General features: G+C 38.5%; 1 protein-coding gene across 1 annotated transcript in view; it reads left to right on the top strand.

Moving 5' to 3' along the window:
* Positions 1–5,794: 5,794 nt before the first annotated feature.
* mtor (mechanistic target of rapamycin kinase) overlaps positions 5,795–17,219 on the top strand; it is a 172,724-nt gene continuing 161,299 nt past the window's right edge. Inside the window, exons 1-13 of the mRNA XM_041798734.1 lie at positions 5,795–5,923; positions 6,334–6,476; positions 6,665–6,773; positions 6,856–7,088; positions 9,759–9,959; positions 10,105–10,239; positions 10,320–10,595; positions 12,879–12,987; positions 13,242–13,425; positions 13,833–13,961; positions 14,366–14,610; positions 15,439–15,648; positions 15,752–15,957. Coding sequence (XP_041654668.1) covers positions 6,348–6,476; positions 6,665–6,773; positions 6,856–7,088; positions 9,759–9,959; positions 10,105–10,239; positions 10,320–10,595; positions 12,879–12,987; positions 13,242–13,425; positions 13,833–13,961; positions 14,366–14,610; positions 15,439–15,648; positions 15,752–15,957 — 2,166 coding nt within the window. The 5' untranslated portion in view covers positions 5,795–5,923; positions 6,334–6,347. The remainder of the gene's footprint in view (positions 5,924–6,333; positions 6,477–6,664; positions 6,774–6,855; positions 7,089–9,758; positions 9,960–10,104; positions 10,240–10,319; positions 10,596–12,878; positions 12,988–13,241; positions 13,426–13,832; positions 13,962–14,365; positions 14,611–15,438; positions 15,649–15,751; positions 15,958–17,219) is intronic.

A 17,219-nucleotide genomic window follows, 5' to 3' on the forward strand; every position in this document is an offset into this window, starting at 1 on the left:
GGAAAATAAGAAGTTAGGGGCCAACCTGAGAGCAAGAACACTGTTGGAATGCAAGGAATTATTAGTAGTTAGCTCAGTCCTGCAATTCAATTGCCAACATACCAAAAAACTCCTAAACCACTCTAGAAAATCTTGTTCCCCAATGTAAATGTAGGCATTTTTGTCCATTAAAACCAGTCAGAAATCAGTCAGGGGACTGGGTAAGAGCTGCACACGGCATGTTTTACACATAAATGTCAGGTCTGGATGAAAAAGATCTCTTTTATATATCCTCAAAACAGCAGGTTTTAAGTGGTGGGTTGTGAACCCAAAGTGGGTCACTGATCCCTTTTCAGTTGGTTCAGTGGGTGAGCGTGTTCACAGAAACAAAAGACAGGCCAAAAAGTCAGTGACACTCATTTAAAACAGGCTTGCTTTGTCCGGTCTTTGATTTTTCAGGGGTTGTGCTGTACAAGGTTTAAACTGCACTATTTTTCATTAAAAAAAGAAAAAAAGGTCAAAATATCTCAGAAACCTGAGTTGAAGTTTCTCACTGAAGAGTTGATGGTGGGAGGCTTGACCAGTTGAGAACCACTGCTCTAAAATGTACAGGAAGTGTACGACAAACAACCAAAGGTTCAATTTTCACATATTGTGGCGACGCCCATGCATATACATAAGAATATTACATGTGTTAAATAATGTAATATCATCAATTCTGAGTGATAATCAATTTCTAATATTAGTCCAGAGTCTTTGAGTTATAGGACATGAGACAAACAGATGTTCTAAGTTTTCTTCAGCCTCACCACAGAAGGTACATGGGCTTTCTTCAGAATTAAACCTTTTTTAATGATGAAAACTCTTTTGACATTTAAGGTTCACTTTCCTATAATTGAAATAAGAGGGTAGGAGTCTAATTGTTGTGTTGTACTGTGGTAAATGTCAGCTTTGAGACAGAACTACATGTGGGAGTAGGGTATATGGGGTCTGACAGACTGTACAAAGAGGAAGAAGTTTCCTGTTTACATGGACAATGTCTCCCCCTAGAGGCCAAAACTTGACAATGGACAAAAGAGATTAGGCCTTACATGTATGCACACCATGTGTATGACATTTCATCACAGCATCTCAATGGCTATTGTGTGGATATTTCTGCCTGCATTTTGTGTGAATATGCAACTTTTCACATTGTTTTTCATCTACTACTTGATGCAGATTTTATACTGTATGTATGTACTTACAGCTTATTTTATTGTACACCTGTGCAATGACAGCAAAGTAATTCCTATTTTGAATCTAAATATATTTACTACTGGGGCTGCACGGCGACGCAGGGGTTAGCGCTATTACCTCACAGCAAGAAGATTCCTGATTTTGCTTCCTGCTCAGGGTCTTTCTGCATGGAGTTTGCATGTTCTCCCCATGCATGCATGGGTACTTTGGCTTCCTCCCATCACGGGCATAAGCACAGGCAGGGGACTGATTATGTGGGCCCACAGTAGGGAGGGGCCCTTGAGAAGCCTGAAATGAAAAGTGTATTTTTATTAATTTTCTTTTCTTTTTAATTCGTGTCATCATTGAATCAAAAGCAAGTAAAAGAATTGGTCAACAGGCTGAAATTTGTACCAAACAGAGTGAAATAAAATACTGGGAGTCCCCTGCTCCTCCCTCAAAAATGTCCAAATGGTTAAATAAATTTATTTAACCACTGAAAAAATATTGCTCATAAATCCGGAAATTATGGTTCATAAAAACATCTAAATGCATAGATATTCAGAAAAAATGAGACATTTGTTGTTGGCTATAGCTGGTTGATGGGGGGCCCTGAGTAATATTCTTTCTTGGGGCCCAAAATCCCTAGATACACCTTTACCTCCCACCACCAAAAAAAAAACATGCTCATCAGGTTAACTGGTGACTCTGAATTGGCCACAGGTGTGAGTGTGAGCATGCTTAGTTGTCCGTCTCTATATGTCAGCCCTGCGATTGACTGGCGTCCTCTCGCCCAGTGACAGCTGGGATAGGCTCCAGCCCCCTGCGACCCCCAACCAGATAAGTGGTGTCAAAAATGGATGGATGCATATGTATTTACCACTGCTTACAGGTCCTGCTCCAACAGAATAGATCCACAAGCTGTATATTCAGTAGAAAGCATGAACACTGGTAGAATGCATGACTTTTTGAAGCTATCAACAGCTGTACGACTACAGTACAGGACAAAACACCATGAGTGTTTTTATCAGAGCTACTTTGAGTGATTTATTTTATCATACAAATAAAACAATCTCTCATTGTTCCCCTTGTTAAACTTTTAGGTATCACTTCAGCTTCCCATATAAACTGTCTTTAGGATTTTGTTGATGTAAATCTTGACTTCCTTTCAATTGTGACGAACTAGTTTAACAAACAGATCATCTGTTTCATTTCAACATCAATCTATGGGGCCATCTTGTGTTGTACTTAAGTTGGTGCTGCCAACCAATTAAATACATAACAGACTTTTAAACTTTTTGTTATTAATTAGTCAAAAAAAAATTTCACATTCAAACTTGTAAAGCTCTTATTTGTTGTTGTTATTGTTGACTGGGGTCGTTTACACCACTATGAAGTTTAGTTCATGTAAAGCAGCCTTTCCCAAACTTCACTGTGCTGCAGCCCAGTTGAGAACTATTTTTAGTGCCCACCAAAAGTCTTGAACAACCATAATGACGGGCAATTATTTACTTCTTACATCTCATACATATCTAATTAATATCAAGGATGTTGCCCACAGTCAGGACTCTTCTAAGAGAGTTGATAACTTCTCTCATGGTGCAAAAGTGTCAAATGCCAAAAGGCATTGTGGAAAAACTCTGCACATTAAGGGATGGTTGTCAAATAATCTGTGTACTAAAAATTGTAATTAAGTGCAAATTAAAGCTTTTAAAAAGTCTTAAATTTTGCATTTTTTCTTCAATTAATCTAAAAAGGTTGTATATTAATTTCCCAAGTCAGTTTTTTTATTCTGATTTGTTTTAATCACACATGATATTCTTAAAAATCTGTGTCAGGTCTGACCTTTTTCTGCCTCTTTGGGCATTTTCTTATTTCTGCTTAATTTCTTCTGCCATGTGAAGTCTTATCCAAGTATCTTGTCTGTCTAATCATAGTTAGGCTTTGAGTTTAGTACTGAACATTTGTGTGTGTTCCACCATGTTTCTACTTTTCTAATTCAGTGCATGACTTAAACTACTCCTGCTGAAGAAAATACACTATATTGCCAAAAAAATTCACTCACCCATCCAAATAATTAAAATCAGCTGTTACAATCACTTCCATGGCCACAGATGTATAAAATCAAGCACCTAAGCATGCAGACTTTTTCTACAAACATTTATGAAAAAATGGGTCGCTCTCAGGAGCTCAGTGAATTCCAGCGTGGTACTGTGATAGGATGCCACCTGTGCAACAAGTCCAGCTGTGAAATTTCCTCTCCCCTAAATATTCCACTGTCAACTGTCAGTGGTATTAGACTGTCGTTCATGGTTGGTTTTACATTAAGTTACATGTAGGTCTTTCTCTGATAAATAAAAAAAAAATTAAAAGGAGAACAATGGATGTAATGGGCCCCCTGCCAGTGTTCACTTTAGGCCCCAAAATGGCTAAATCTGCCGCTGACCCCAGCCAAAGTTGCCACCTGTGCGTTGCAGTGTTCAGGCCAGGCCAGCTCTGTTCCCAGGCAGTGGCAGTTTCACCATCGTCAGTGAACAAGTCAGGCAGCAAGTAGTTTTGGTACTGTGGGCAGGTTCCAAGGCTAGCTTGAAAAAGGGAAATGTCTATCTCCAGGAAGCTTGTCAGCTCATGGTAGATCAGTGTTGACTAAAACTATGACTAAAAGTATTCATCAGCAGCCTTTTTCTCCATGACAAAAACTAGACTAAAACTAACAAAAATAGATCTGTGATGGGTATAAAACTAAGTTTACTTTTTGTCAAAATGAGTAAAACTAGACCAAAATGTAGTTTAGTTTTCGTCAGATATTCAAAATCTGTGACATTTCTCCACTGTGGGTAAATCTGTAAATACAATGCATCTGCAGCTATTCTGTCCCTCATCTGTAGAAAGCAGGGACCCCAGGTTTAGCAAAGAGTGCATAGAACACACTACCATGATTTAATACTAGATTTAGGCAAGGAAATAAGCGCTTGGACTAAAAGTAAAGACTAAATTGTGAGGACTTTTTATGGACTAAAACTAGACTAAAATGTTTGGAGTTTTCGTCGACTAAACTAGACTAAAACTGAAAAGGTAAAAATGAATAAAATGGGACTAAAACTAAATTGCATTTCATTTAAAGACTAAAACTAAAATTTAAAATGGCTGACAGAATCAACACTGAGGTAGATGAATGCGTTGACTCTGGACTTGATAAAACACATCGGAGGGCCAACAACAGCAATCACGAGGCACACCAAATAAATTCTTACTGTGGAAAATTCAGACTGGACTTCAAGTAGGGTGTATGCCACTGATTATCAACTGGCACCCCGGGGGCCATATCAGGCCCCCCAAAGCTTCCTGTCCAGCCCCCAGAAGACCATTAAATTCAGAAAAGGTGGAAAAGAAGATGTCGTTGGCTTGAAATGTCTGCAGCTGTTAAATCCACCCAAAAAATAATAAGAATATTAAAGTAGTTTTAGAATGACTTCATATGTGATCATTTTCGATAGAAATGTACTTGCCAGCCATAATTACTAATAAAATAAAATAAAATAGGGTTGAAGTTTGCAGAAATGTTGAAAAAACAGACAGATTAGGGGTTAGAGAGTGGCAAAATGGGTTGCAGAGTGGCACAGAGTGGCAAAAAATTGACAGGAAAAGTGGTGAAAAGAGATTAACATGGGTAAAAAAAATGGTGAAAGAAGTATCAAAAAAGGGTTAATAGTGGCAAAAAAGCAATGAAAATGGGTTAAAAACTTGTAAAAAGACAAGAAAAGTTGCAAAAATGGATAAAAAAGTGGCACAAAGGGGATAGAACATGCAGGAAAATTGATTTGAAAAGGGTTCAAGAATCGGGAAAAAAATTGGGTTAAACTATCAAAAAGGGACAGAAATATAGCAAAAATAGCCTGACAAAGTAGTGAATGGTGTTAAAGAGAGGCACACAAGGGCAATAATTAGCAAGAAAGTTGCAAAAAGGGGTTGAAGAATGGCCAAAGGGTGAAAAGTGGAAAAAAATGGTTTAAAAATGGCAAAAATGATGCAAAAAGGGCAATGAAAAGGGGTTAAAAAGTGGCAAAAATAGAAGAAAAGTGGCAAAAATTGATAAAAGAGTGACAAAAAGGGATAGAACATGCAGGAAAAATGATTCGAAAGATGTTAAAAAATGTCAAAAAATGGGTTAAAGGGGCAAAAAGCATAAAAAATGAGTTAAATCACAACTGGAGAGGGCCCATTCTCCAGGATTTTCAGTGGCTCAGCCCTTTTCTGTTTGCAGGCCTGTCTTCTTGTGGCCTGCTGCACAATAATATGTTAATCAGAACAAAATACTTTTGTAATTTTTATTTATTTGAAAGCCCGGCTGCAGAGTTTCTGCCAAGAATAAATCTGGCCCTTGTGCAAATGTACTGGATCACCCCTGGTGTATGCTATGCCTCTTCCCTCTAAACTTCAGGACCTTAATTTCAACCCCTACATAGGAAAATCATCTTATCTACTGTAATATTTATCACAAACTTTTCCTGGTATTCGTTTCTTAGACGCATGCGCATAGCTCTGCGCAATCATAGCGCAACTCGGCGCTCGTGAAGTTTTCGGTCTGTACCCTTTGGAAACTGCCCAACTGAACGTAGCGAGACAGAAGCTAGCTAACATTACTCTGTGCTGCCGGGGCACTCTACAATGAGACTTATTCTAGCAGAGCCGAATAGTAATTACGTGGCCGATATATAAACACAACGACGTAAGTGCTGTATTGTAACTTTTCTATCTCGCGAACAGTTTCATGCATTAGATAGCTGAACGTTAGCACTAGCTAACATTAGCTAGCCCATGACGCTCTGAATAACACTGTACATATGTCACGCACAATTACCACTTGTATTCATTTTTGTTTGTTGTATTACATAGCTCAGAACGGACATGGTAAATGTTACGCTGTTAATTTACATGTTGTAAAATTGTTTCGCTAGCTTACCGGGTACGTTAGCTCGTTATAACGCTAGCTAACAACAACACTGACCTGTGTAAACAGGTTAAGGGCGCTGACACTTACTCTTTTACTTAAGTGGCGACTTTGTTGTTGTGTTGCATTTATTATTTTGACTGATAACGTGTTATTGAAAGCATGTCTACATATTTGTGTTGTTTCAGATAAGGCCATCCAAATGGTGATCATGTCAGGCACAGCCACTGTGCTGCAACAGTTTGTCAGTGGGCTGAAGAGTCGAAATGAAGACACCAGAGCAAAATCTGCAAAAGATCTACAACACTACGTGACTACAGAACTCAGAGAGGTGACTGGATTGATAATGCAGTGCATACAGTTTGTTAAATCTTTAATGATGCCTTCAGGAACTGAAGTCAGTTGTCAAACTATTTAAGGAGATTATAGAAGTCCACATTAACATTTGCTTATAACTGCTTTTAACTGACACAAACCACTGCAAATCACGAGAAATCACTGGGTTTGTCCCTTTTACAGTTAAGTCAGGATGAAGCCACGACTTTCTACGATGAGTTAAACCACCACATATTTGAGCTGGTGTCCAGCTCTGATGTAAATGAGAAGAAAGGAGGGATTCTTGCCATAGGTAAGATATGTAAACATAATGAGTTTTACTTTGCACTTAGAAAATAAGCTTGTGTTAACGCAAATTAATAAATGTTTTCCAGTGAGTCTTATCGGAGTTGAAGGAGGCAATGCCACCAGGATCAGTCGCTTTGCCAACTACCTGCGAAACCTGCTCCCCTCCAGCGACTCTGTGGTTATGGAGATGGCCTCTAAAGCCATGGGCCACCTCTCTATGGCAGGGGATACCTTCACTGCTGAGTACGTGGAGTTTGAGGTGAAGAGAGCCCTGGAGTGGCTTGGAGCAGACAGAAATGAAGGAAGACGTCATGCTGCAGTAAGTGACAACAGGGGCTGTTTTGTTTGTTGTTGAAACACTAACATGTCTTGATGGTGTTTATGTGTGGAATAGATGAGGGCAAAGGAAAATGTACCAGAAGGTCCAAGTTTGCTATTGTTTTTACTATATAAAGAAGCACTGATCACATTTGTTGCTGTAACTTTACCTTCATAACAAACTGACTGATTTATCCCTGTTCTGAAGATAATTCTAGCAAAATAGAACACCAAGTTTTCTCAGTTTTTTGGATTGTAGCGCTGTATTTTCTGCATACACTATTATTTCTTTCCCAACTGATTTTAAGTACACAAGGTTTTCTTCCCTACCAAGTTGCTTATTGTGTTTGCCAAATGAAAATGTAACTCGTGTAAACATTGGTTTGACAGTTGTTTATTGAGCAGATTGAAAGCTGAAGCCTTTATGTTGACATGTCTTCTAGTAAAAGAGGCGAGTGACAGGGCTCAGTCATTTATTGCTCTGCTACACAGCATCATGTTTACATACTCAGAAAAGCAGCTGAAACTGCCCTCCAGTTCAGTGTAAATTTTGGCAGCTATTTTTAATTTAAGTCTTAGTCATTGTCTTTTGATTTCATGCCTTTTAGTTTTAGTCGCATTTTAGTCATTCCTACCCTTTTTAGTTTGAAGTCGACAAAAACTTCAAAACATTTTAGCCTTTACTTTTAGTCCAAACATTTATTCTCTTGCCTAAATCTGATACCAAGTCATGGCCGTGTGTTCTCTGTGCCCTGCCAAATCTGGGGTCCCTGCTTTCTACTGCGAAGAGGCAAAAGAGATACAGATGCATTGTTTTTTGATAGACTTACCTACAGTTGAGAAATCTCATTTATTTTTAATGTACGACGAAAACTGAATTACTTTTTGTCTGTTTTAGTCATCACAGATCTATCTTTGACTAGTTTTAGTCTAGTTTTCGTAATGGAAAAAAGGCTGTTGACTAACATTTTTAGTCATGGTTTTAGTCGATGAAATTAACACTGCTCCAGTACCGTCTCAGGCTGATGTCATTGAGTCTGTATCTTTTTGTGAAAACCTTGCTTTATTGTTGAATGATGCACTGTCTTTTAAGCCTCATATTGAGCAACTTGTTCAGAGGTTAAATTTGTGACTGGATTTTTATTTCAGAAATAAGTCTTGGTATTATTTTGCAGCAAAGAAAAACTTTTGTTGTTGCCCCTTTTTAGCTCTTATTGATTATGGTGACACTTTATTAATGCACGTGTCTTCTCAATGTCTTAAATCGTTGGATACAGTGTAAACACTGATGTTTATAACAAATAAACAAAGCCCTACCTCACTGCACTCTGTATGATCAAGTTAGCTGGCCTGCATTGACTTCCTGCTAGCCAAATAATTTGAATATCCTTACTTTCAAGACCACATTTAACCAGTTTCTCTCATACTTGTGGGATTTTTTTTGAAATTCTTTATTTTTCAGTTCTGAAAGGCAGACTTCAGAGCACATCATATACATGCAGGACTAACTGAGTTTCCTCTGCAATTCAGTCTTATCTTTTTCTTATGTAAGTATAAGGAACTAGGTGCAACTTAGGAGAGGTAAAATGTGTACATAAGATCAACCAAAAATACACCATAAATTGTCTTGAGAGGCGGAAAGTAAAAGAAAAACCACAACAGAATTATAGTTTGCCAAGAATACATAGCACCACAAATTCCTTAAATTTTCACCTCCACAAAGTCTATCTGAATGGGTTTGACATATTTGACCCATACTTGTGGGATTTTATTCATGTAAAAAATTCTGGAAGCTGCAGTTTTCACTCTGTGACTCAGATGCAAGACTTACTTTTGCTATCTGTTCCTAAAGTGGGTTTGAAAGGGGTTTCAGGTACTCTGTTCCTACAGGAAAATATGCATCCCGGGGAGCTGGTCTCCTTTCTTTTTAGAAGTGATTTTTAAGGCACTGGTGGAAGATACATTGGGTTGTAGATATTTTTTACCAGGATTTGCACGATCTGTGTTTGAAATTGCTGTTTTATGTCTCCAGCATTGTTTGTGCTGCTGCCTCTTGGCCAGGACTTTCATGATAATGCCACTCTCAGTCTCAGTGAGGTTTTCCCTGTTAAATACATTTAAATGGATTGATAAGGAAAAGAGCTGCTCTCTCGGCTATCACAACCACAGAATAAGAAGTATGCATGTACTTGTTCATTCTCAGTCAGCAAATGTGCGTGATAAGTGAAGGTTTTGTGCAGTTGCTCTCTGACCCCGTTATCTTTTCTGAGACTGGTAACGGATGTATTGTTGTGTTTGTAATTGAAATGAGAAACAGATGAGGCAATACGGTTTTTAAATCAAATGAAAACCCTTCCTGGGATTTCTGTCATTGAGCTTTAAGCTTGGGGAAATTTCAGGCACATTGATTTTTTTTTACTTGAATAAAAATTAGCTCTAATATGTTTTGAATGTTCTCTGTGTGTTGTAGTATCCAGTTTTCTTGTGGAAAGAAGTATCAACAAAGATGCGGCCTAGTAGTGCATGAAAAATTCAATTTCCAGTAAAATTTATCTTCCAAGGTTTTAATGAATGAAAATTTCAATGACTTAGAAGTATTGAGTATTAAGATGCTAAGATGCCAAAAATTCAGGCTTGTGGCCAATTATACAACAAATTTTGTCTTTTTCAGGTGTTGGTGTTGAGGGAGCTGGCTGTAAGCGCACCAACCTTCTTCTTTCAGCAAGTTCAGCCCTTCTTTGACAACATCTTTTATGCAGTATGGGACCCTAAACAGGCCATAAGAGAAGGAGCTGTATCTGCACTACGAGCTTGTCTCATACTCACTACACAAAGGGAGACCAAAGAAATGCAGAAACCACAGTGGTACAAAGTAAGGCATTCATAATATCAATGCCCATTACATTTTTTCTTTTTCACTTAAAGAAGTACCTTTTTGTCTGTGAATAATATGTTTGTCAGGGGAAAACCAATGTTCTTGCAACAGGCAACATGAGTGCTTGTCATTTGTGTAACAGCAAACCTTTGAGGAGGCTGAGAAAGGCTTTGACGAGACCTTGGCCAAAGAGAAAGGGATGAATCGGGACGATAGGGTTCACGGTGCTCTTCTGATCCTGAATGAGCTGGTTCGCATCAGCAGCATGGAAGGAGAGGTAAGAGCTGAGTTCACTCTTGAAACATTTTCACATTTACTTGCAACAACATTCCTCTAACCGTCCCATCTCAACAACAGCGCATGCGTGAGGAGATGGAGGAGATCACACAACAGCAGCTGGTCCATGACAAGTACTGCAAAGAGCTGATGGGATTTGGAACCAAGCCCCGCCACATTACTCCCTTCACCAGCTTCCAGTCGGTGCAGCCGCAGCAGTCAAACGCCCTCCTGGGCCTGCTGGGCTACAGCACACCTCAAGGATTCCTCACTTTTGGAGCCACGCCAGTACCTGCCAAGAGCTCACTGGTGGAGAGTCGATACTGCCGAGAGCTGATGGAGGAACGATTCGACCAGGTAGACTTTCAGCACAGGGCTGGTATTTTTAAGCTTCGAAAGACTTTTTTTTATAAACAGCAAAGCATATGTGATCATTTCTTTTAGCTTAGAGAGAAACTGATAAAAAACTTCTACAGTGGTGAATGCTGCAGTTATCAAAATTCTGCTAAAATGTCTTCATTAATGTCTCAAAAAGAAAACCCTTTGAGTTTAGGTCAGTTTCAACAGTGTGTGAAAGGCTTTATGGGTATGAAAGATGCAAATAGGGCTGCAAAAAACGTTGATTTCAATCATCAATTCATTGGATGACTATTTTCTAGATTCATCAATGAGTCGGAAGCTTTTTTCCCAGGAAGGGGAGTAAATTCCTTAATTTGAAATTGAACATGGCTATTCCAAAGCTGTCAAAATAATGTTTTTAAATAAGAGTTTTATTTTCTATATTCTGCATACTAAAAGAAAACTACATTCTTTCAGTTCTGTTTAATTAAATAACCTGAACATGCCACAGAATAAACACAAAAATAAATCATTTTTAAAAATGAAAATGATATTTTTATGTTTTTTCTTTGCCTCCCTCAATACAAACATACATATACACTTTTAGATCATATTAATGACAACTGCCTGGGGATATGATTTGAATGAAAGACTCTTCCCTTTACCCTTATTACATCCTCTTGCAATTATTTTTTCCTGTAGAGGAGCCACAGGTCAGCGTCAGCCTCTTTAAGTTATTGATATATTGATAACTTACAAACGTTTTTCACTCACTTATTCAACAAGCTTAGTTCGTTCATGCTTATTGTCAGACTGACCTGCACTCTCTCCTCTCTGTCACACACACACACACACACACACACACACACACACACACCCAACTGCTCCTCTCGCCCTGTGACTGCAGCTCATGCTTTCCCTTCCTCTCTCCTGTTTTAGCGGACATTTAGAACACAAAGTGAGGCAAATATCATGGATTAGATAAGCGCCTGACAGTCGCAATTGTTTTTATCGAGTCTCATATCGTAACAGAAATGAAACTTCAGTTCCGCCAGACTTTTTATGACACGTCGCTAGTGTCTCATCTACATCATGAGACACTGTTGATGATGAATACATCTCAGTTTTTCTGCTAATAATCAGAGAAGTACGCCAAGCAATGTCATAATCACAACTAATCGATACACAAATTTGTTGCCAACTATTTTAATTATCGATTTTTTATCGATTTTATTGATTGATTGTTGCAGCCTCAGTAGCAAAAACTATTTGACAAAGCATTAAAGTTCTTGATGACTTTTGATTTGGTATAAACAAAGTATGAGCTGTTCAAACATCCTTTAAAATAAATATTCGAAACTCAAAAAAACAGTAAAAACAATGATAGATGCAGTGTTTATGTGACCTTTTGTGCTTCAGAATAACTAAATATACGATAAAGGCTTTACCGGTTTAATTTCGTGATGCTTCTAGTGTTTTATTGTAAATATCCTCAAGGTGAGATCAGCAGTGTGTGCCCCTTATCGTGATACTGTTTTGTTTGTTTATATACACTAAGACATAATATTTCCAAGCTATTACTGGCTTAAATGAGAAAATGTTTTATAAATTTTAACTATAATACTAATTATCATAAGTCTTGATGTGTAATTTCTTAAATTTCTATTTCATATCCCTAGTCTGAGTACAAGCTGCTTCACAGGACATGTGAACTTCAGCATTACAGCAATGCTGAAAGTCAGATTTCATGTCAGCAGTCTTTTTAAGTAGCAACCATTAGATATAGCTATTGCCAAATTATTCTGATAATTATCAGTCATTTAAGCCATTTCCTGATCAGAAATATCTGACATAAACTGCTTGCTTATCCCATTTACAAGTATAAATCAAGAATCTTTGATTTTCTCCTGAAGTTATAACTAAAGAAGCAAAATTAAGACATCTCTTTGACGTCAGGAAAACTGTGGTGAATATATTTCACAGTTTATTTTCTTTTGAATTATTGGTAGTTGCAACAAGACTGAAGCAGCAGCAAAATATAATATATATTTTTTTGAGGCCTTTTGCCTTTTTCAGTTGTGCAGTGGATAGAGTAGGAAAGAAGAGACAGTGGGGAGTGACTGAACAGAGCCGCAGGCTGGATACGCTCTGAAGACTATTGCCTCTGTACATGGGGGGCCTAACTGCCAGGCGATCTCTGCAGGCTTAAAACCATTGAAAAGTATCTTGCAAAGGTGGTGCTTTTCTCAGCTCCCACTAATAAAAAGTTGACACATGGACCTTTCTCTGTGCCTTGTGTAGGTTTGTCGGTGGGTGCTGAAATACAGGACCAGTAAAAACCCTCTGATCCAGATGACAATCCTCAACCTTCTTCCACGCCTGGCTGCATTCCAGCCAAACACCTTTACAGGTGAGATTTGTTGTTGATTGATTGTTTTCAACTTTAGCAGCACTTAACCATGGATTCTACACCACTCTGTTCATGGGGCTTTTAAGTTTGTATAGAGAATAAATGGTAAAAGATAAAGATATTTCTTGCCTCCTCTCTACTCATAGCAATGGGTTAGCAGTGTGTAGTTTTTCCTTTTTTTTATGTATTTGTTGCAGCCTACAGAGATCTATTTGTCACCCTTAATGACTGTGTTTCTCTTTTCCACTGTTCAGACCAGTACCTCTCAGACACTATGGGTTACCTGCTGGGCTGTCTGAAGAAGGAGAAGGAGAGGACAGCAGCTTTCCAGGCTCTGGGGCTGCTAGTAGTTGCTGTCAGAGCAGAAATCCAGCCATACCTCTCTAAGGTCCTTGAGATCATCAAGGCTGCTCTGCCACCCAAGGACTTTGCACACAAGTCAGTAATCAAACACATAAAGTTGTATTGTCATAATTTGTATTACATAATATTTGAGAAAAAATATGTTAGAATTTTTGATCATTAATCCCTGGTAATTTGAAAGTTAATGTCATACTTTCAGGGTTTTTTTTAAATCATTTTTTGTGTTCTTATGCTCTTTTATTGTAATTTCATGAGTCATTATAGTTCAGTAGATTTAATGGTGCTGAATAAGGTGAGACCTTCCTAAATTAAAAAGGGGTTGTTATATTTTCAAGTTTATTCATTGAAGAAAATTAAGTCCAAATTGTGTTATTTGGGTAGTGTCTTTGCTTTATAAATTTGAATATATTTTTGCAATAATGTCCATGAAAGGAGAGAGACTTATCATTTGTGCATGTCTTGTATTTTCTGACTAAATGCAGGAGGCAGAAGACCATGCAGGTGGATGCCACAGTTTTTACCTGCATCAGCATGCTGTCAAGAGCCATGGGTCCCAGCATTCAACCAGATATCAAGGAGCTGTTGGAGCCTATGCTAGCTGTGGGCCTCAGGTAAGATGGAAAGTTTTCGTCACTATTCTTTATACTTTAATGAAGGTTTTCTGAATCGATATATGGACTGTCAGTATAGAAAAAGTATGAATAAACCAGGCTTAGTTTGAAGATGAAAGTAACAGCAGTATTGGATTGTTAGTTCTATCACTTGTTGTTTATCATTTGTTGGCTGCCACTCCCACTGACAGACTCTTTAAATGTAGACTGTATTGTGTATTTTACTGTATATTCTTATTCTGTGTTTCACTGTATTTTATATACTTATTTATTATGCGAGCTATTGGATACCCAAATTTCCCCAAGGAGATAAATAAAGTATCTGTCTATCTGTCTATCTGTCTATCTATCTATCTATCTATCCATCATTCCATCCATCCATCCATCCATCCATCCATCTTTAGTCCTGCTCTGACAGCCGTTCTGTATGACCTGAGCCGACAAATCCCACAGTTGAAGAAGGACATCCAGGATGGTCTGCTGAAGATGCTCTCGCTGGTGTTGATGCACAAGCCGCTGCGTCATCCCGGCATGCCCAAAGGCCTTGCTCACCAGCTGGCCTCGCCAAGCCTCACAAACATCCCTGAGGCCAGTGACGTTGGCAGTATTACGCTGGCCCTCCGCACGCTGGGAAGCTTTGAATTTGAAGGCAAGAACCTTGCATAAGACAAGGCTTTGAAGCTGCATTATAATTTAAATGTTTATATTTTAAGATCCACAAGACAATGATATTAACAGAAAAAAAGCAAAGGCAGACCTCAGTTCTTACTATTTTAACAAACTTCTTTGATCTTAAATATGGTACTGTCCAGAGAGAAAGTGTTACTTTTGGGTTTGGGTTATTGCATCACTGCCCAAAGTCCCTAAATCATAAAGCAATAAAGCAAAGAAAGCCTGCCTGGAATTATGTAGAATTTGGCAACCCGACTTTGAGAAACAATCACATCAGAAAAGAAAAAGATAACAAACTCTATAAATATGATCCATGCGTTAACTTTAGCTGTACTTTGCTCCTCTGAGTGGCACTCAAGATTTCTTTATTTTCTTCTTGTGTAAACAGCATTTTAAATGTCACCTGCCTGTACAAATCATACACAAGATTATGTTTATTACAAGTTGTGTTGAATGCTTGCTGGATAAGCTGCATGGTGCTCTGTGTGGGATGTTAAGAGGGGAAATTAAGTTCATGTGGGGGAAGGAGAGAACTCATAGTCACTGTGTAATTGTACTGACTTGCTTGAAATTTTCCAGCTAACAGCATCAACTTCTTGTAGTCTCATGTTGTGAGTGGTGGGCAGGATTTTCCTTTTGTGAAAAAATGAGCCAAAGGCAAAAAAATGCAAAAATAAGCAATAAATGTGTGTTCAGAATATTTATGGCTTTCCTATTGAAGACAAATTGTTGAAATAGTTTTGCTGTAAAGGCACTATTAAAAAGTTTTAGCTCAGGTATTAATATAAGTTTCTTCTCTCATTAGGACACTCTCTGACCCAGTTTGTGCGACACTGTGCCGATCACTTTTTAAACAGCGAACACAAGGAAATCCGTATGGAGGCGGCTCGGACATGCTCCCGCCTCCTCACCCCCTCCATCCACCTGATCAGCGGGCATGTTGTCAGCCAGACAGCTGTGCAGGTTGTTGCAGATGTGCTCAGCAAACTGCTGGTTGTTGGCATCACGGATCCAGGTAACACATGAAGAAATATAAATCAGATGGAGAGGGGTTAGTCTTAGAATATGATTTTTTTTTGAGTGGTCTCATTTTTAATTTGATAATATCTCTTCTACAGATCCAGACATTCGATACTGTGTCCTTGCATCTCTGGATGAGCGATTTGATGCTCACCTTGCCCAAGCTGAGAACCTGCAGGCCCTCTTTGTAGCTCTGAACGATGAGGTGTTTGAGATCAGAGAGCTCGCCATCTGCACAATCGGACGCCTCAGCAGCATGAACCCGGCCTTTGTCATGCCCTTTCTACGCAAAATGCTCATTCAGGTAGGAGTGGCACAACAGATGGAACATTACGACTATTTTAAGAAGAATTGTGTCAGGATTAAGGAGGAATTTAAGGCTGAAATGTTATGTAGATAAGGATGGGAATTAGCACCTGCCACCGACCAAATATTTTTATTTTTAGCAGTGTGATGAATTTGCTCAACCTACCAGCCACTGAGGCAGGTAAATAAAAGTAACATAAAAGAGGGGTTTATGACCAGACCAAGCAGACCTTATCACTAATTGACCAAAGGACCCCACCTTCTTTCTGTGTGCTAGCTCCTGTCAAATGTGTACGGCCATCTGTGTGCTGGAATGATTTGACCCACTATATCATATGAGTTGTTCTGCAACTTGTTTAGCTCATTTTAAGTCCAAGAAAATTAAACAAGGCTTGAATATTGGTGTGAGATTGCAGGATTAAATCTGTCACTCATAATGCAGGGAGAATGCTGCTTGAATTTATAGTGGCCCTGTATGTCATGCAGCAAAGGTTTGCATGGAGGTATATAGCAGGGGTTCTCAACCTTTACAGCCTGTGACACCCAAAATGAAGCTGCCACTGACTGGGGACCACCGCTGTACCTGAAGGTGGTTGCATAGTTGAACACAGCTGTGCACATTCAAGAAGTCAAGCGCAGACTCATATTTAAAGGATTTTCTTGAAGACTACTTTGATTTCAGCATAAACCTCACCAAATCACAATGTTCTTTTTTTCCATTTAGCTAATTCTATGCATATAATTGTATAAAAGTGGCTCATTTCTACAATTTGAATTTATTTTAAAAATATTCCTTGTTTTATGAAAGGCATCTGGCAGCCCCCTCGCGACCCCCATGTTGAGAACCGCTGGTATATGACAAACAGGTTAAAAAGGCTCAGAGATGTAACAATGTGACGTTGAGCGGAAAGACCTTGGACATTATGTTTTCTATTCAAATCATTAGAAATGTTATTAAATCACAGAAATTCTCCTCATAGAATGTCTCTTGTAAAATGTAAAATGAAATAAAGTTAAATTATGCTCCGAATAAAATCATTAAGACTTCCCTCCTTTGACATTAAATTAAGTGTTCTTAAAAAGTTATAAATCCATGTTTGTATTTCAATATTCCTTTTTAAAATAATCCAAAATAACTGTACTGTAATCAAATTTTGGGTCCATCTGTATCCCCAATGCAGGTATTTGAAGACGTAATACTTTTGGTCAGATGTTGCAGTTGGATACCTGTAGAGGGCAGCAAAGATTCAGGGTTTTATT

This window comes from Cheilinus undulatus, linkage group 11, assembly GCF_018320785.1.
Source record: "Cheilinus undulatus linkage group 11, ASM1832078v1, whole genome shotgun sequence".
Classification (NCBI taxonomy): domain Eukaryota; kingdom Metazoa; phylum Chordata; class Actinopteri; order Labriformes; family Labridae; genus Cheilinus; species Cheilinus undulatus.